General features: G+C 58.9%; 1 protein-coding gene across 2 annotated transcripts; it reads right to left on the bottom strand.

Annotated features, from left to right (window-relative positions):
- Positions 1-1,413: 1,413 nt before the first annotated feature.
- SLC25A39 (solute carrier family 25 member 39) lies at positions 1,414-18,951 on the bottom strand. 2 transcript variants are annotated; one of them, XM_084616052.1, is made up of 12 exons: positions 18,745-18,951; positions 12,860-12,968; positions 12,094-12,153; positions 10,349-10,393; positions 8,288-8,397; positions 7,250-7,317; positions 5,936-6,060; positions 4,824-4,997; positions 4,075-4,184; positions 3,439-3,520; positions 3,001-3,081; positions 1,414-2,888 (listed from the first exon to the last, which is right to left on the bottom strand). In XM_084616052.1, exons 2-12 carry the CDS (start codon positions 12,957-12,959, stop codon positions 2,770-2,772), a joined length of 1,074 nt encoding a protein of 357 aa, XP_084472178.1. In that variant the 5' UTR covers positions 12,960-12,968; positions 18,745-18,951; the 3' UTR covers positions 1,414-2,769. The 2 variants fall into 2 exon arrangements, with proteins under 2 accessions (XP_084472178.1, XP_084472179.1); XM_084616053.1 differs by lacking the exon at positions 10,349-10,393.
- Between the last annotated feature and the right edge of the window lie 527 nt (positions 18,952-19,478).

Genomic DNA, 19,478 nt, shown 5'->3' with positions numbered 1-19,478 from the left:
GCATTGCTCTCCAAGCTCAGGCAGGAAGTAATGGAGATGGGGTCCATGTAGATACAGCAGAGCTGCAGGTCAGGATGCCAATGACCAGGCATCGCAGGGATAATAGCCATGGGCAAGGTAGGGGCTTCACGGCTCCACATTCCCCCATGCCAGCTGCAACCGAGCAGGCGGCACTGGGGACACACAACTGGAAAACACCACGGGCAGAGAGCAGCCCAACTCTGGGCTTGGGAATCCTGCTTTTCGGCCAAGCGCTCCCACATCCTAGCCCCTTCCCCTCCAGGGTTGCAAGGCCCTTCCCAGCGAGCTGGTGATCGGCACAGTCGCTCATGTGAGACAAGACAGTAGCACCCCCACTCACTACAGCAGGGAAACTGAGGCACACAGGGAGGCTGGGGCAGAGCAGAGATTACAAGCAAGATCCCCTGAATCCCATCCCAGTGCCTTAACCACAAGCTGGGCCACCTTCTCCTATGGATGTCCGTATGTAAAGGGCCTGGTGTGCGTTTGCCTTAGAAAGCAGCCAGCCCCCAGCACCAGCAGGATTCTGTGGCCCCTCCAAGCCTGAACCCCACCATCACAGGAGTGGGGGCTGACAGCATCACAGCTTTGCCGCTGAACCTCATTTGGCTGGAGCCAGGATAGGGCAAGGCCGGGTGAAGCAAGCCCTGGAAAAGGGGAGGGGCTTGATCTGCTGAAGGTAGAAAGCCCTGCCCCATGGAGAGCCAAGGGGTGGGGTGTTGGTTTATTCAGCCCTCCCGGATTTCCCCATAGCTCATAGGCAGGGAAGGGCATGGCATTGCCACCCCCACAAGTGGGGCTATCTTGCAGGACACACACACCCCTCTCATACATCATGGCAGCAGGTGGGCTGGGTTGTGCCCTTCCCCCCCACCAGCTCAGACACAAACATGCCTCATGTCTCTCCCCCACCTTTGGGGTTTCTTACAAAAATGCTTTCTCAGCCCCCACCAGCTGAGCTGGCTGGAGGATGGGATCGTCCCCAAGTACCACAGCGCAGCCTTTGCAGAAGGGTGTTCTGGGCCCCAAGTCCAGATGGGGGGGGAAGAGAGAGGGGCAGGGGGGCTTTGGAGTTCCCCTCTTTGGGGCATAGGGCACAGGCAGGGCACAGAGACCCTAGCAGGGATCCCCTTGGCTAATGAAGGGCCAAGAGATTAACCAATCAATTCCCACCCTGCAAAGACACCGTGAGAGGAAGTACCACCCGCCCCCACCCTCACACCATGATGCACACAAGCCCTCCCCAGCAGAGATCCATGGCTGCTCATTGCAGGAGGCCAAATCCTAGCCCCTTGCCAGCAGCTGCCAGAGCAGCACTTAGCCCCCCCTCCACAGCAGCTGAGGGGATGGAGGGAGAACAGGCAGGTGGCGAAGGGAGGGGTGGGGTGAGTGTTTTCAGGTGCAAATTTCACATGTCTTTTATTGAAGGAAGTCGGAGCGAATCCCCACTCCTGCAACCAGCCCGCAGGCCTGTCGGTAACACACATGCAGGAGGATGGCTACTTGTCCGGCTACTGACCCTAAGAGAGCTACTCAAGGATGGGGGCGCTTTGGCATGGAATCTCTGCCCCGGAGATTTCACACCTTTGTCAAGAGCAGGGAGGAGATGGCACCCGAGAGGGGCCCAGTGGGTGGTGTCCATTACCAGCAGCAAGGTGTCTTCTGTGAGCATGGGCCACCTGGGAGGCTGAGCCCTGGAGCTCTGCCTTCCAGGGGGCAGATAGGAATGGGGAAGTCCTGAGTGGAAGAAACGATGGTGCTACCTAGGGAGGACTGGCCTGGAGTCCGGGGTACAAGGTCCTTTGTATCGCTGCCTCGCAGGAGGAGGGCTAGGGGAACGGGGTGTGCGGAGAGGGCATGGGGTGGGTTAAGACCCAATCCCAGGGCTAAACCCAGCCACCAGCAGGGAGAGATGCGGAGAGACTCCGAGCAGGAGGGTCAGTTGCTCTTTGTGCTCCAGTCGCTCTAAGTCTTCGGAAGAGAAAGGCTCTTGGTCCACGGCAGGACGCGGCCCGGGGAGGTAGTCAATTCATGCAGGGGATCCCCGCGCATGGAATGCCAGGGCTGTCCTGCTCCCCCCCTGGCTGGGCAGGGAGGGGGCCCTCTGCGTTCGCCAGAGGACAACTCAGTCACTCCCACTACAGCGGCACAGCCAGATGCCAGGAGCAGGGCACCCACCGCTGGGGGGCTCTTCACAGGCTGGAGAGCGCCCCCCACCAGCCCCGAGGCCCCAGCAGGCAGCCTCCAAGCAGTGCAAACCAGGAATGTGCCAGCCGGGAAGGGAGGGCGGAGGTGAGATGTCATCAAAGGCAAACGGGGGCCTGACCCTTCCCCCTGGGAAGCACCACGGTGCCCACGCTGCTCTGACAGCCTCTCTAGCTCGCCCCGCGGGGAGGCAGAAGGGAAACCCACAGAAACACAAGGAGAGAGCGAGACTAGAAGGCACTTGGACGTTGCATATCCTGGCCCAGGGCACATCGGGGAAGAAGCTGTTGCTAGCAGGGAGGTCTGTTCCCAGTGGATCTCGGCAGGAGCGGAGCAGCACAGGGGCAGAATCGCCGCTGCCGCCCCCCGGCGAGGAGGCTGGATGAAATGCAAGGCCCTGGCTTTGGCAGCTGAATCCCAGCACTGATCTCTGCAGTCACCTCCCGCTTGCTACCTCCGGAGAACTCCCCCACCAGCCAGGCCCTGGCCCACAGCGTGGCGAGTTTGGAGGCTGTGCTGGGGGGGCTCTGCCCGCCCTGGCGCTCACAGGCCGCTGAGCTGTCGCTCCTGGTTCAGCTTCTGGAAGAAGGTCTTGCCGAACTCGTAGGTGCTAATCATGATGGCGCAGGCCGGGGCCACCTTGATGACGCGGGGCAGGAAGCCTGCGGGGAGGCAGAGAGGGCAGCGTTACCTGCTCCTGCTAGCTGGCCCTGCTCAGGCACCCCGGCACCCACCCCTCGTCCTACAGCCGGCCCAGGCTGCCGTTCTAGTTACCTGCGAAGAGCCCACGGGTGCCAGACTCCGCTCGAATCCTCCTCAGCAGCAGCCAGGTGGATGAGGACTTGGAGGCAGCCACTGCGGGGCGAAGGCAAAGCATGAGGGGCATGAGGGGCAGGGGATGCTGGTGCCGCCACCGCCCGCCGGCTGCGCTGGGAGCCGCCCCGCACCCTAGCGAGGGGTCCGTCCCGCCTTCCAGGGCTTCCCCCCCAGGGCGCGGGCGGCAGCAGGACGCTCGGTGTCTGCTCCAGAGGAGCCACCGCTCCCTCCCGCCCCTGTCCCGTGTGCGCGGAACCGCAGCTCCCCCTCTGGGCAGCGAAAGGAGCCAGCCCCCCCGCCGGGCCGTTCCAGACAGATGGATTCGCCATTGGAGCCACAGGCGGAAGCCGACCCCTCGCTCTGCTCAGGGTCCCACGTTCCCCGTGAGCCCCTCACCTCGGAGCGTCTCCAGGTCCCCCAGCTCAATCTGTCGCTGGGTCTTCACCACATCGAAGGGCAGGGTCAGCACAGCAGCCACCTGGGGGAAGGGGAGAAACTGCCCGTCACTCCCAAGCCACAGCTGGGGACCCCAGTGCCTCCCCGTACAGCACTTCTCCCTCAGGCCAAGAGAGGCGGTGAACTTCAGCCCCTACCATCTGCCCCCCGAGCGCTCAGCCCTCCTCCGCCCATTGTCCTAGGCAGGTTAGAACCTCCGCCCAGGAGGGGCCGAGTCTCCTGGCCTCTAGTGTAACAACAAACCCCCGGCTCCCACTGCAGCCCCCTGCTCCAGGCTGCTCCCTGCGCAGACATTGCTCTGGGGCAGGTACGGCCTGTGTCTCACGCAGGGGCAGGCAAAGGCATCTGAAAACCAGGCATAGTCTATCCAGCACCCAAGCTGGTCAAGGCTGCTGGATTCGAGGTCCCAGCCTTTCACCCAAATAAAACGCCACGAAACCCTTCTGATTCCCAGCAGGGCTCTTTCCCCTGGTTAGAATCCCAACGTTCTGGGGGTGGAGGTAACCTGACGGGCTCCCTTCAGACCCAGGCAGAAACTCAGCTCCCCGGGGACGGAACAGAAGCTCGCATACTCACAGTCCCCGAGATGGCCCCAGCTGCGAAGCTGACCATGAACGTGGCTTCGTCGAGCCGGGACTGACGGCAGAGCCATTCCTTCACCAGCTCGTAGTTAAACCAGTAGAGAGCTGAGACAGACAGACCAGGGCCATGGGTTAGAAGCATCAGCAGCCACCTCCACTGCTCTGCTCCTGGGGCATTGCCCTTTGGCACTGAGCCCCAGCCCTGGGGACTGCCCTCTTCAATCTATCAGCCCCAGAGTAGATAGGGCAAAAGGCAAACAGCCCCCTGCCCTGCCCAGCCCAGCCCTGACTGGGAGTGAGCACAGGGGAGAGATGGGAGGGCCTTGGCCATTGGGCTGACACCAAGAATTGGCAGGCCTATTAGTACCCATCGAGAGGCTGCTTTTCCTGGCATGAAGGGCCCTGGAATTGGGCTGAGACCCACCAAACTGGTATCCCAGCTCAGGTGGGGACTGGGTCTGAAAATCCTTCACTCTGGAGTCATCACTGTCAGGTAAAAACCTTTGCACCAAACAAGAGATGCACAGAAGGGATAGGGACTGGAGCATGGCCCGTCAGCGCCTTCTGTAGGCAGCCCCAAGCTATCAGCGTGGCACCGAGGGCTCTCTGCAGATGGCAAGAAGAGAATTCTTGTCCTGGGCCAAACCTTTCCCTATGGCCCCAGCCCCAAGTGGGGGAGACCAGCCCCAGTGTGGCCCACAGCCCCCTCACCTGTCCCCAGCACCCCTTTTCTGTGTGGTATACCTGAGAAGGGAACATCCCGCAGCACAGTGGGTCCCCAGCCCCTCCAGAGGGACAGCCAGCCGTCCTGGGCCACCGAGGACTGGATGCAGACACGCAGCTCACGGTAGCTCAACGGCCGGGACTGCATCTTGGTTCGGATGAGTTCCAAGGGGCTGATCACCGTCACCGCGCCCACTGAGGGAGGGAGTCATAGAATCATAGAAGATCAGGGTTGGAAGGGACCTCAGGAGGTCATCTAGTCCAACCCCCTGCTCAAAGCAGGACCAATCCCCAACTAAATCATCCCAGCCAGGGCTTTGTCAAGCCTGACCTTAAAAATATCTAAGGAAGGAGATTCCAGAACATCAGCTACCGACAAGCCAGCAGCAAGTGAGATACCAAAGCCCAGCGACAGGGCAAGGCCAGGCCCCTCTCACTCCCATGTGCAAACAGGGCAGTCATCTGCAATTCCTAGAATGGTGAGAGCACATGGTGCAGGAGTCCAGAGGGGCCAGCCCTGGCACCGGCCCATCGGGTTTGGCAAGGAGCTGTCTGCTAGGATTGCCGCTTGTTTACAGCAAATTACACCTGGAACTGCAGCTTAAGGCTCATCCCAGCATAAGGATCTCACTGTGCTTCAGAGGGAGACCCTCTGTGCAGCAGGGGGTCGGTTCAGCCTTCCCACAGTGGGGAGATGGGGAAATGAAAGCCCAGGGAGGGGCAGGGCTGTGTGTGAGGTCACCCAGGGAGTCTGTGACTGAGCAGAGAATTGATCCAGGAGTGCTCGAACCATGGCCACAGGGATTCATAGATTTCCAGGCCAGAAAGGACTTATGCAATCATCTCGTTGGACCCCCTGCATAACACAGGCCACAATTGCTAGAGCAGAGCTTTTAGAAAAGCATCCGATCTTGATTTACAAACAGCCAGGGACAGAGAATCCAGCCTCACCACCACCTCGGGCCAGCTGTGCCAAAGGTTAATGACCCTTGCTGCTAAAAACCAAGGCAGGTCGTTGTTCATTTGGAATGATTCTTTACCCCTGGGCCACAGGAGCAGGTCGGGGGATGGGGGGGGGGGGGAAGAGGATGCAAGGTATATGGACCCTGAACGCAGAGGAGAGCGCTACTCACGCCTGGCGAGGGCACCAGCCACCAGGGGAACATGGGCCCCTTGGCTGCCCATCCGGCAGCGCAGATAATCTCGCAGCTGGTCGTAGCTGGTGAAATAGATCACCGTGGCAGGCACCGCCATCACCCTGCCAAGGAGAGGGGCTCATTAGCATCACCTGCCAACTCACATCACGCTCCCTGCCAAAGAGGGGGGTCAGATTGCTCCAGGCATAATCTCCACCCCCCATATCCCAGCTGGGCCTTGACACTGCGCCTCCCATTCTCCAGCTAAGCAGTGGGACCCATCTCCCAGAGAGCAATGGGGGGGGGGGTTCCCATTCGTCTGCACAGGCTCCACACACACAGAGGAGCCTACCAAAATGCCACGTGCACACAGCTCCGCCCGAAAAGTCAGAGGGCGAAGGGTGGTGTCTGGGGGAGGCTTAAGGGGGAGCAGGGGAGGGGAGGCCAGTGCACCTGGGACTACTTACCTGCTGCCTGGCTGGGCTGAAGGGAAGGCACCTGGATCTTATAAAGGGGAGACAGCAGCAGAGGAAGGTTGATCCCCAGCCAGCTCTCAACCCAGCTAAGATCAGAGCGCTGCTACAGGGAGCAGGAAGACCCCGCTAGTGGCCCTGAGTAGCCAGGAGAAGGCAAGGAGAGCAGCAGAGAGGGTTTCCCTGCTAACCTCTCTGAGCCAGGGAGGGCTGAAAACAGCTGAGCTCTGGCTAGGAAGGGCCTGGACAGGTGATGAGCTCCAGGACCGGCTGAGTATGCCAGAGCTGGGTATGAATTTTTGTGTTGTGGTGACGGGCTTTGTTTGAGGATCGTTTTGCACTGTTTCTGTTGTCGAACCAGCCCCAGACAGCGGTGGCGTTCGCCATGACACAGCCTTTGTGGGGTTTATGAAGGAGCCCGAGAGGAAACTGAGGCAGGGTTCTGCAGAGCCACGCTTGGCCAGCCGGGGGTGACACAGGGCAGGCACACCCTCTTGCAGAGAGGGAGTGGAAAAGGTGGGAAGGGGGCCTGGGGAAGCAGACCGTCTCTGCAGTCCTAGGATCTCCCATGGATAACCAAGGGTTCTGGGTCAGTGCAGGAGAGACACCACCACCTCCTCCCCCCGCAGTCAGAGGCCCCAGGGCAAAGGCAGAGACCCCTGGGCCCAGGCCAGGAGCTACCAGTAGCACCAGGGCCCGGGATGTGTGGGCCCTGCAGGAAGCCTGGGAGTGCACGCCTGGCTAGCCCCACAGGCAGGGGGGCCTAGGTGTTTGCATTTGACCTCCCTTAGCAGGCGTGCAGCGGGGAAGGGCTGTAACGCTCGGCGCCCAGACTCACAAGGTGGGTGGCAGGCCGCTCCACAGAGACCGAATGCCCTCGTAACGCGTGATCTTCACGAAGGCATCCTGAAAGGAAGAGGAGAGCACAAGGGGGTTAGAGAGGAGGGGGAGGAGGCTTCCCCAATGCTAGGGGCAGCCCCGTGGCCCGAAAGGGAGACCAGATGCCCACTCCAAAGCTAGCCAGGGGCTGCGTCTTTCCCTCCCATGCCGAGCTCTGCCGCTTCTCCAGCCTAACCCTCATCACAGGGTGACTGGCCCCTTAAGGGAGGAGGGCAGTACAGCTGACTGGTTACCTGCTCCCCAACTGGGCCTTATAAAGGGGGAGACAGCAGCAGGGGCCGGAAGGCTACCCAGTGAGCTCTCTCAACCCCAGGCAAGTACAGGTGCTTCTAGAGGAAGCCGTGGCAGGGGCTGCAGAGAGCAGGAGACCCTGGGTAACCAGGGGTGGGCCAGGAGAGCAGGGGGCACAAGGCTGAGCTCTGGCTAGGAAGGGCTGGGACAGGAGACTAGCTCCAGGACTGGTTGGGGATGTCCGAGCCAAGTGTGAACTGGTGTCATGGTGACGGACTTTGTTTTGGGGCTTTGAGGACTGTTTTGAACTGTCTGTGATTACACCAGGCGTAGCCACGAGAAAGCCAGTGCGGCATTTATTAAGGAGCACTGAGACAAGGGGAAACTGAGTCAGGCCTCTGCAGAGCTATGCTTGGCCTGCAAGGGCGCTACAGGATGGCACGCCCTCTTACATGTCCCCCTTGCAAACGAACCCTTTCCCGTCCACAGAGCTATAGCCACCTAGGAGTGGGGTTGGTGAAGCTGCTCCAAACGCTGGTGCACCTGGCCCTCTCTCCTCCCCCACACCTCCAATCACCCTGCCAGGCAGCCCAGCTGGTCCCAGACCAGGGTGCCCGAACTGCCGCACGCAGCCTGGCCATCAAGCCAAAGGCCTGACCCTGCACTGACTTTGGCTGCCAGAGCGTGGTGGCCTTCCCTCTGCCCCGCCAAGGCAGCCAGGTACCCGGCAGGAGAAAAGCCTCACCAGGGTGCCGGTGAAGCGGGTGGGGGCCTTGTACCAGGCGGTGCAGCTGCTCCCGTTCTGGCACACGTACAAGTGGTCCATGAGCCCATTGCAGTACACGAAGCACTTCCCTGTGGGAAGGGGCAGGGGAGACAGAGTGGGGTTAAACTCGTGCCCAGCCCAGCCCGCTTCAGGCTCTTCCCTTCCTCACCCCCAAAGCCCTCCCTGCTCCAGGCTCTGCCCTTTCCTTCTGTAAGGACCCTCAGCAGGGGGGCAGGGCTGTACCCCTCAGGACCCTGCCAGCTCCTCTCTGCCCCATTCCCTGCCACCCCCAGAACTCTGCTCCTCTTTCAATTTTCCTGAGCCCTATGGGGCGCTGCCCCTGCTCTCCCAAAGGGCAGCCGGCAAGGAGTGGGAGAGCTGCTGGGCAGACAGGGCAGCCGTGGAGAGAGGAGCCAGCAGCCATGGGGAGGGAGAGCTTGTGGGGAGCTAGACAGGTCAGCGGGGGTGTAGACCACTGGAGCAGCCAGGCCAAGGTCATCTCAGCCAGAGCACCCTGGGGTGGCCAGGCTTCCCACAGGCCTGGGACACAGGCATGTTTACTGGGGGTGGGGGGCAGGCAGGGACTTGCTCCAGTCCTGTCATGCAGAATAAAGGCATAAGAGCAGAAGTGCGGCGAGACAGAAAGGGAGAGTCCTGGGAAACTGTCCGAATCCATCACACTCCCCTCATCCCCAAGATGCGCTCGCCCTAAAGCCGTCCTGTCAGCCTGGACTAACCGCCTGTGCTGGCAGGAGGCCACCTGCCTACGCGAGTCAGCATCAGCCCTGTCACCCTGACGGATTGGATGAGGCTGCCCGGGGTTTGCCTGGCTCCCTTCCCCAGGATCCCATTCAAATCCCTTTCCCTGCCTAGTGGCCGTTGGAGAGCCAGACGTACACATAAAGCAGCTCTCTGCCAAACACCGGAGACAGACGCCACAGGGATGGGCCTCAGAGCAAGCCCAGCAGAGATGGGAGCCTAGCGGGGAGAGAGGCAGCAGTGGGCACAAGAGCCTGGTGTGGGAAGCTGACAGATGGGCAGACGAAAGGCAGGGTGGGGACAAGGTAGCCAACCCCGCTAGAGCCACCCCCCCCCACCAAATCAGCATCCCCAGATGGCAGCACAACCAGCATCAGCCACCTCTACGGGCCAGTCTTCTTCCCATGCCCAGGGCATGACTGCGGGCGGCAGGTTAGGCTTAGCAGGGATCCAAGCAGGCGGCAGGGCAGCCAGAGGGGAGGACACACAAGAGACGGACAGAACAAGGACAGAGAGGCCCGCGTGTGCTCCTGCGGGGGAATCGGCTAGTGTTGAACCCCCAAATAGCCTGGAACAGCCAGCTTCCAGCACGTGTTTCTGACAGAGCACTAGTAACCCTGCAGTGTGGGGGGAAAACGGGGGACAGACTGCCTCCTGCATTCTATCCAGGACATTTGGGGAAGGGCATGTGAGGGACTTCTGCGAGGCATCCTCGGGCAGAGGAGGCTCCCCTCGAATCAGCAGAGGCTGGATATGTCCTGCATAGCTGTGCCAGGAGGGAGGTGGTTACAGAATGGGTCGTGGGGTAGGAGAGGGAAAGAGTAACATCCAGAGGCCCCTAACACAGCCACGACTCGGCAAGCCAACAACTCCCAGGCCCCACCTGCCTGATGACAAACAGCCTGCGGGGTCAGTCTCACAACTGCCTCCATGCTCAAAAAGGGAGGCACAGAAGCGAGGGGACTTACCCAAGGCCATGCAGTGAGTCAGTGGCAGGGCTGAGAACTGAACCCAAGGTTGCAGCTCCCAGTGCCCCCTCCTCTAACCACCAGACAGCATCTGACCCCCAGAGGACTCTGAACTAGACTCCATTGCAGTAGGGATGGAAGGAAGACGGTGTGTGGTGAGCAAGGGTGCATGGAGCCCTGTACTGCCCCACTCTGGAGACTGCAGCTATGGGGAATAGGTTCTCCCTGGGGGGAATGGCGCTGTCAAGGGTCAGCAGCCACGGGAGGCTGTTAGCAGGAAAAGGGTGAAAGGATAATACCCAGAGATACTCACATTTGGACTGGTGAACGCTCCAGGGCGTACACTCTACTGACAACACTGAAACACACAACAGGGACACATTTAGCGACAGGCGGAGGGGTGCTGAGGAGACACCCTCCCTGCTGGTAGCAGCAAAGCTCTCAGGGGCCAGGCGGGTGCTAGGAGTGCATGGTCTGGGAAGGCAGGGACCCCCGTGCCCTGCTGTCAGCAGAGAGCTGGGATGTGGGGGCTGTTCGGGGGCAAGCCACTCGGATTTGGAAAGGTGGAGGCTGCTGGCTTGAGCTGGGACAAGATCCGAGGATGCCCCCCTCTCTCCCCCCCAATAACAAGTCACTTCCGCCTGCCGGCAACAGGGAGGTGTCTCAACATCTGTTCCATAGCCCCCAACAGCTGAGCAGTGGCAGAAACATCAGGATCTATTTAGCAGCATGACTCTGGCAGTCAAGTCACCTGAATCCAGCCCCATACAGCTTCCAAGGGACCCCGTTCCACCAGGCTAGCCCACTGTCTCTCTAGTCCCTTCCGCATGAGACTTCCAAAGTGCTTCACAAACCAACAGACGTTCTGCTCCCAAGTTTTATAGATTGCGGGGGAGGGACTGAGGCACAGGAAGGGGAAGTGACTCCCAGAGGGAGGCAGTGGGAACAGAACCCAGGAGTCCTGACCCTCAGGCCCCTGCTCTAACCCTTACAGAAATCCCTCTGATGATCAGATTAGCCCTAGGGCCCAGTCAGCGCAGGTGTCCCGGGCCTGGCTCACTACTGAAAAGAGAACCGGGAGGCAAGAGGCTGGGCTAGGGATTCTCACGCAGTCTGTGAGCTACTTAAACTCCTGCTGAGGCTTGAAAGGGCTTGGCTGCTCCTGGAACGTCAAACAGGGTTAGTTCAGGCTGGTTGGGATTATTGCAGAACAGCCCTGCAGGGCAGCGGCCAGCACAAGCCAAAGCCTGGGACATGCTCCTTCCTGTCAGGCAGCACCAGATCCTGGAAGGGAGGGCAGAGCCAGGAGAAGGGAGCTCGATTTCCTGCTTTCACTAGAGGCCTACAGATGATGACCAGGCCCTGGCTCTGTGGAGCCCTTTACGTGTGCCAGGCATCCCACCAACCCACCCACTTCAGGGCCATACAGGACATCTAAGCCCAGCTCCCCCTGACACACTGGCTCCGAGGCCCTATAGGACACCTAAGCCCATATTCCCTCTCCCCTAAGGCCACACAGATGTAAGCCCAGCTCCCACCCCAGAGGCAGGGTGCTCTTAGCCCCCCGTGGGTGGTACACTACTGGGGTGCTGCTTGTGGGAATGGTAATCCCACTCAAGCCAGATGTACAGGTTCCGTGTATGGGGGAAGGGGTGAGGACCTAAGCGGGGATGCAGCCTGATGGTGCCATGCCAGACCCCCTCTGCTGAACCTGTGTCCCCATCAGAGGGGCACAAACCCCAGGTGACCATCTTCACTGCTCTGCTGCCTGCAGGCAGTCCCTGCCCAGACTGAGTAGCCAAATATCACAGAACCTGATAAGCTCTTCGCTAACCAGGCAGAGGCTCCTCCTCACAACTGCCCTTGGGGCCTGTATAGGGGACAGGGATTGCTGTGGTTCACAGACACCTGCCAGGCAAAGCCGGGGAGAGAAACCACCCAGGATCTGAGCTACCGCATTCCAGGCTCACTGCTGCAGAGGTAGCAGGCTCGGAGATGACCCACCTGGCCTCCAGCTGCGGAGAGAAGGCAAGATTTCTGCCCTGAGCACTTAGTTACCTTTAGAGAAAGGCGTCCTCTGTGCCTGCAGTCGGATCTTCACCACATCCAGGGGAGTCACTGAAAGAGAAGGAGCCTACTTAGACCTGGGGCCAGTGTAGGGCAGTTGGCAAAAGGGTGGCGTAGAGTGCTTTATCAATGAGTGGGCAAATACACCTCAGTGCCTCCCCCTGAAAGGTAGATCCGGAAAATGGATTTAATATGGACAGGGAAACAGCGGCTCAAAGAAGGGAAGGGACATGGCCAAGCTCCCAGCATGAGCAGGGCTGAGACTAGAAGCCAGAAGTCCAAGCTCCTCTCCCTCTTGCTCGAACCACCAGAACCCACCCTTCTTCCCAGAGCTGGGAACAGAACCTGCTCTTCCTCACACCTCCTTCTGGAGCTTGGGGTCACCAGAGCCCATGGTGCACAGCAAACAGCCAGTCCAGCACTCCAAGGAGTTTTAAGGCTCTTAATGACCAGGCCAGATTTGCTGGGAGAAACTTTAATCAGAGGATGAGCCACAAGGAGTCGAGCTGGGATTCCAGGAAGAGGGTTGCTAGGAAGGGGAAGTTAAGAGGTGGAAGAGGCCACAGTCCCAAGTTCAGAACAGTGAGCTCACCTGCTCTTTGCACACATGCCCCTGTCCCCTTACACACGTGCACACACCCCGACCTCCCTACGCTCATCTGTGCATACCCTGAACTCACGTGGAAATCCTTGCACCCACCCACCCTGTCTCTCCAGCCCCACTCCTCGCTCAACCATCCCCATGCTGACCCCTTACCGAAGAGAGATGTGAAGAGGGCCCCGGTCCCAGATGCCAGCATCTGCTGCAGGGGGGTAATGCCCCCTGCGGGGCTCACTGATGTGTTCTCACCCATCATGCTGCCCACCTGCAAAACACAAAGGGGGCAGCGGTGCGGTTACAGGCAATGCTGTCTCCAGGCGCCGAGCTTCATCCCAGAAGCCTCCAGCTAGAGCCATCGGCTCCCTTGGTACGCTGGCTGGGTGAGCCCCAAGGAGACGGCATTTCAGAGCAGACTGACTACCACCTGCCCCTGAGAGGGAGATACTTGCTCAAGGGGCACTAGAGACCAGGTTCTGCCCGTTTCCTGGTCTGAGAGGTCCCAACATCCCTGCATTCCCGAGAGCCCTCTTGCCACTGTGCAGCTGCCTCGGCATGCTGGCTGAATCCCCACCCCTCGCTGGCAGCATTATCCATGCACGGCAGAAGGGGTGGGGCTCCTTCTCATGTATGCTGCTTATACAATCGTCCGTGCAATGGGGAGAGAGAGCACCAGGTGCAGCGCCGATAAAATCCTGCCAGCAGCATAGCTGGGTCCAGACCTGAGGCAATGAACCTAAGCCAGTATCGGGAGCTACTGCAGGGGAAACCCAGAAAGGGCTGGGAGGGGAGCAGAGTCAAATGCTCCAAGCTCTCCCATTCCCCTAGCAGTCCTGCCGCCCTGTGAGGAGGAGCCTTGCCCCCCCCCCCAAACGCAGGAAGGAGGGGCGGGGTGGTGCAAAGTCAGCCGAAGGGGAGAAGCAAGGTGCAGTAACCAGGAACCCTCCTGCAGTCCCAGGGAACCGATCACAGGGGTACATCCACCTAATCCAAACAGCCGATTCCCTCCTAGCCCAGTCCAGATGTGCTAAGGAGAGGGGGCAGGAGTCTTTCTTCAGACACGGGGACCAGTTCAACCTTGTGTATGTTAGCAGGAATCGCAGCACTTAGTACTTTGGAACAGCAAAGCCCTCTACAGCAGCAGTTTTCAACCAGGGGTACGTGTATCCCTGCGGGTACATCAACTCCTCTCGATATTTGCTTGATTTTACAACAGGCTACAAGGAAAGCTCTAGTGAGGCCGGTACAAACTAAAATTTCATACAGACAATGACTTGTTTATACTGCTCTATATACTAGACACTGAAATGGAAGAACACTAGTTATATTCCAATTGGTTTATTTTATAATGATATGTCAGAATGAGAGTCAGCAATTTCAGTAACAGTGTGCTGACAGGCTTTTTTGTATTTTTAAGTCTGATTTTTGTAAGCAAGTCATTTTTAGGTGAGGTGAAAGTTGGGGTACGCAAGACAAATCAGACTCCTGAAAGGGGTACAGTCGTCTGGGAAGGTTCAGAGCCACTGCTCTAAAGCCCCTAATTAACCCTCCCACCGGCCCCACACCCGGCAAGACACTAGCCTGCTGCTTCTGTGATCAAGAAGACGAAGCACGGATTGGGGAAATGACTTGCCTAACACCTTAGAGGAAGCTAGTGTCAGAGCCAGCAATGGAAGCCTGGAGTCCTAACGCCCAGTCCTCCGCTCAGACTACATTGATCTCTCACTGCTCTTCAGGATCTAACCCCATTTAGCCACCATGAGCTCCAGCTACTAGCTCTGAAACACAGCAACATGGAGTCAGCCCGTGCTTTCAGATTCCAAATTCCACCACACTCCAAGGGAAATATACCTTGGTGTGTTATTTAACCTGAACGTTCGTTCTCATTTCATTTCCTGTACTCTCCATACCTTTTCCTAGGGCTATTTAGTTCCAGGTCTGTGTGTGTTCCTTTTGAATGCTATCCCCACCCTGCTCAGCACAGCCACATGCTGCCTATAACCCAAACATGCCCCTTTCCTGGGGGTTGGTTTTACTGGTAACTCAAATCACGATTCCAGATCATAAACCTCTGCTGGGCTGTTCTTAGGGCTTCCCTACAGGGGAGCTCCCCAATCCTGGGCCCTAGTTCCCTCTGCCGGAGACAAGGGCATGCTACCACCTCTCTTATGCTCCTGGACTGTGTATACATTAGGGAACTGTAGAAGGAAATTCCCACTGGGGGGAGCCTTGGTGCAAACAAGGTGTCAGCAGCTTCCAGCATTTTTACCCTCATGTAATTTAAACCAGATGAACCGATGGTGGTGCCAGTGGGGAGTTTCTAAGCTTCTGTCTTGAGCCCCATCTGCACTAACAGGGCACAGCTGATGCAACCTCACAGTGACTCAGTGATAATTACACTGCACTTTTGCACAGGGCTCAAGCACCTGAAAATGAGAGAATTCCACAGAGGAGCCCTCGATCCCTAAGTAAGGTCCTAGCATCTGCCATCCTATTACAAGTACCACACAGACTGTGAGAGTCGCACATAGCTCCTCACCCCCTGGATTTGTAGGATTAAAGGGAGTAATGTCCTAGGACCGCCACTTAGATGGGAGAATACCCTAGAATCTCATCACAGTACTTGGAATGAGGGGCCGTGTGGAGCGTGCAACACCTAAACTGCTTAATCACCTGCTATTCATATATGCCACAACCCAGCACCCTCCATCCACATAGCAAGGGAGCAGACCGGGATACAGGGCTTCTCCAGGACAGAGGGAGGCTTCCCCACCTGTCATCCTGATAAAATCCAGATTTTATGCCCCCTGCCTTGGGCCTATATAATCAGTCCTTACTCACACATAGCCTCCTGCTTCCCTCCCGCTAGGGTCTGACGTGCTACCTTTTACAGTGGCCTTAACTCAGGAAAAAGTGCCTCGAGCGAGCATGACCGCGGCCAGCTGTTTACTCTTAGAAAGGCGCTGATGTGTCTGTAAAAGCTGGTGCAGCAGTCAGTGCAAACAGTGACATGGCCGGGCACAGCAGGGCTAAGATTTTAAATGTAGGAGATTCCACCGACAGGACGTGGACAGTTTCCGTGCAGATTGTTCCTTCTTCCTCATTGCCGTTCCCTGCGTGTCACAGTAACAACCAGCTGATGTTACTGACAAACAAACAAGGTCTCGCTCCCATTGGTCCTGTAGGAGCCAGTCCAGCTACAGCAGCCAAGTGTCACTGCAGGATCAGGATCACCCACATGGAAGTCAGAGGCAGGAAGAAATCAGCTGGATTCTCATATCCCAGGCATCTCCGGAGAGAACAAAACAGGGAAACTCAGACTAACAGCCGTCATCGAGTGGCTCTCCAGTGGAGCTCCACAGATTACTGCCAGCCTGCCCAGCAAGGCTCTTCTGTGGCAATAAGTGAAATCAGGCAGCGCCACCACCCTATGTAGCTTCACCTGCACCTCTGTGTCCAATCAGAGCTCCCCCCAGCCACGCATGTTATTTGTCTCTGGTAGTGCCCGCAAGGCGCTAGGTGTTTCCCAAACATGACACAGGGCTCACAACGTGACAGCCCAGGCATGGGATAAAGCAGCACTACATATAACTAAAGAGGATGCTGTGGAGATCTTAACTGTGGGATTTTCTGCCTTTTGTGCATTTCGGGCCTGATGCAAAGCCAGCTAAACCATTGCAAGGTCTCCCACTGACTTCCATGAGTTTGGGATCAGGAACTTAAAATCTCAGCCCCTGTGATGGCAGTGAAGTGGGTTTTTTTTAAAATAAAGGTTTCTTTTCTTTTTTTAAGTGAGGGGAGGGGGAAAAAAAGGTGGCAGTGTGGAGGCAGTGATGCTTCCCACCAATCCCTGGCTCACAGAGAAGTCCCAGTATTCCCCCTGGCCTAGCCCCAGCTCTAGAGGGGTCAGAAAGATTCGTGGCAAGGCTTTATTTGCTTCTGCTTGAACTGCAGGGCTTTGGAGCGCCCACGTACATGACCTGCGGACACCCATGTGTAACTGGGGCTACATTTCGCTATCCTGGCAAAGCAGCTCCCCCGTGAGAGCAACATACAGGGAACAATCATCTTTTGGACTCTGAGTTCTCGGGGGCAGACACAGGCATTGCTAAGTGTGTGCACAATGATTAGGGCTGTGGTTATAGGCGTTTCTATTACAGACCAACCAGGTCAGAGCCCCATTGCAATAGGCACCGAACGAACCGACCGTAAATTATAGTCCCTGCCGCAAAGGCTTATAAGGGAGCCTGGAGGCAACTACTCTAATAATAAATAATAATTAATTAATAGATTGAACTTTGAAATCCAGCTGGTCTGAACTAAGAGCATAAGAAGAAGTAACCAGAGAACATTAAATGCTTACTCCACAGTCAGCATAGCTCAGATCACAGAGCAAATCTGCCCCCTTATCTCCAGCTGGACACCACATGCCACCCCCTCCCTTCCCCCCTCTGAACTGGCTTCTCTCCTGTGGTCTAGCATCAACAGGTCTCTTCCTGGATCCCAGCTCCTCGCACTACCGCACTGGACTCTTCTCTTAGGGGGCTAAGAGAAAATCCACCTCGCTCCTTGCTCCAGGGCTGGTCCTTGCTGTCTCCCCATCCCACCGCACCACCTCCTCACTGCTGTCTCCTCCCATCCCACGACACCACCTGGAGTCTGGAAAGGGATACTCCTGGCTCCTGCTCCAGGGTCCCTGGGCTACTGCAGCCTTTCCACTCCCAGCCCCCAGCAGCTGAGCTGCTGTAACTCTCCCACCCCCTTTCCACTGTCCTTGGGTCCGGTCCTAGGGTCTAGGCCCCCTCCCCCTACATTGTCCCAGGCTCAGAGCCCCCATTCTGTGCCGTCCTCCTCTCCTGGGGCCTAGGAGACAGTCTCCCCTCTTCTAGCCCCCAGTTCCCCAGGCTAACATACACCCCACCCCACAGAACAGGCTCCTCACCTGGGGTCTAGGAGCCAAAGCATCCCCTCCAGCCCCCCCCCCGCCCCCGCGCTGTGGAGCTGGGCATGGAGCTACTGCAGTCCCAGCTCCGACTATTCAGCTCTTCTGGGCACACAAACACACCAATCAGCAGCAGGAGCTGGGCCAAGCAGAGGGCAGGGCGGAGCTGAGCCCGCACAGGGACAGCCAACCCAGCGCTCCCACAAGTGGCACTGGCAGCCTCCCGTGCCCACCGGGGTCAGTGCCCCAGCCTGGCTGGCACGCTTGGGGCTCAGCAGCCTTTGCAGACAGAAATGAATTAACACTTTCCCCCCTCCGGGCAATGTCACCCTTAACCAACAGATGGGGAAACTGAGGCACAGAGCAGGGAAGTGACTCAGCCCAGCTTACGCAGGGAGCCAGGAGTAGAACCCAGGCATCCTGGCCCCCAGCACCCCCCTAATCTAACATTGCAGCCACTCCCCCCGCCTCGCTTCTGTGCGCATTGCACGCTGCCCTCAGGGGTTACCCTCTCCCGGCTCCTGTGTGTGTCCGTCCGCGTCCCCAGGAGTTACCCCCCTGCTCCTGCCTGTGTGTCTCCCCCTCCCCACCCCCCAGGGTTCCCCCCTCCTCTCCTCTGCCGTGTGTCTCCCCCTCCCCACCCCCCAGGGTTCCCCCCTCCTCTCCTCTGCCGTGTCTCCCCCCCTCCCCACCCCCCCGGGGTCCCCCCCTCCTCTCCTCTGCCGTGTGTCTCCCCCTCCCCACCCCCCGGGGTCCCCCCCTCCTCTCCTCTGCCGTGTGTCTCCCCCTCCCCACCCCACAGGGGTCCCCCCCTCCTCTCCTCTGGGTCTCCCCCGGGGGTCCCCCCCTCCTCTCCTCTGCTGTGGGTCTCCCCCTCCCCACCCCCCCCGGGGTCCCACTTCCTCTCCTCTGTTGTGGGTCTCCCCCTCCCCCCGGGGGTCCCCCCCCTCCTCTCCTCTGCTGTGGGTCTCCCCCTCCCCACCCCCCCGGGGGTCCCCCCTTCCTCTCCTCTGCTGTGGGTCTCCCCCTCCCCACCCCCGGGGGTCCCCCCCTCCTCTCCTGTGGGTCTCCCTCCCCCCCCCCCGGGCCCCTGACCACTGACCGGCCCATTTCAGCCGCACGTGATTTTTTCATCCGCCGACGAATACAGAGAGGCCGCTGCCTGCGCCTTTAAGGAGCCCCATCGGCCGCCCGGCGGGAGGGGGCCCGGGCCGGGATCGCCGCCCCGCGGGGTGGCTGGATTGGGCCGGACCCGCTGGGCCGCAGCGAGCGGCGCTTCCGCTCCGGCCTGCGGGAAGGGGCGGGGCGAGGCCCTGCGCGGCCGGGGGCGGGGCTTACACACGCCTTCCTGGCCCCCCCCGCCCGCGTGTGCAGACAGCGGGGCGGGACTTGCACACACGGCTGAGTGTTCCAGAGACGGTGGGCCTTACACACGCGTGCAGGGCCAGAGATCGTGAGGCTTGCACACTCCCCCCAAGGCTTGCAAATAGAGCCGTGCTTACACACCTACACACCCCAATGCTGCTGAGTGTGCAGACACAGCACGGCTTGCACACACTCCAGGGGCACTGGGACAGTTTTTATAGTGGGGGGGCTGAGAGCCATTGAACCAAAGTGCAAACCCTGTATCTAATGGAAACCATTTTAAGCCAGGGGGTGCCGCAGCACCCCTCCTTCCTGCAGCTATGACACACCCTGCTGAGTGTGCCCGAGACAGAGCGATTTACACACCCACCCTGCTGAGTGTGCCCGAGATAGAGGGGGTTTACACAGAGATCTTTATGTCCCTGCTCGCACCCATGCTGTAGAGAAAGGGGTTTACACACATAACGCCCC

The sequence above is a fragment of the Lepidochelys olivacea genome (genome assembly GCF_965140295.1).
Source record: "Lepidochelys olivacea isolate rLepOli2 genome assembly, chromosome: 27".
Lineage (NCBI taxonomy): Eukaryota > Metazoa > Chordata > Testudines > Cheloniidae > Lepidochelys > Lepidochelys olivacea.
The sequence above is the reverse complement of the archived record's forward strand: the minus strand, read 5'-3'. Positions and strand labels throughout refer to the sequence as shown.

Bases quoted from the DNA above. Each gene is read 5' to 3' on its own strand.
- SLC25A39 (XM_084616052.1), bottom strand. From the start codon at position 12,959: ATGATGGGTGAGAACACATCAGTGAGCCCCGCAGGGGGCATTACCCCC. The intron at 8,398-10,348 runs GTGAGTATCTCT...CCCTTCCCACAG, and splicing joins GAGCGTTCACCAGTCCAAAT to GGAAGTGCTTCGTGTACTGC. The intron at 6,061-7,249 runs GTGAGTCTGGGC...TCTCCTTGGCAG, and splicing joins AGCGGCCTGCCACCCACCTT to GGTGATGGCGGTGCCTGCCA.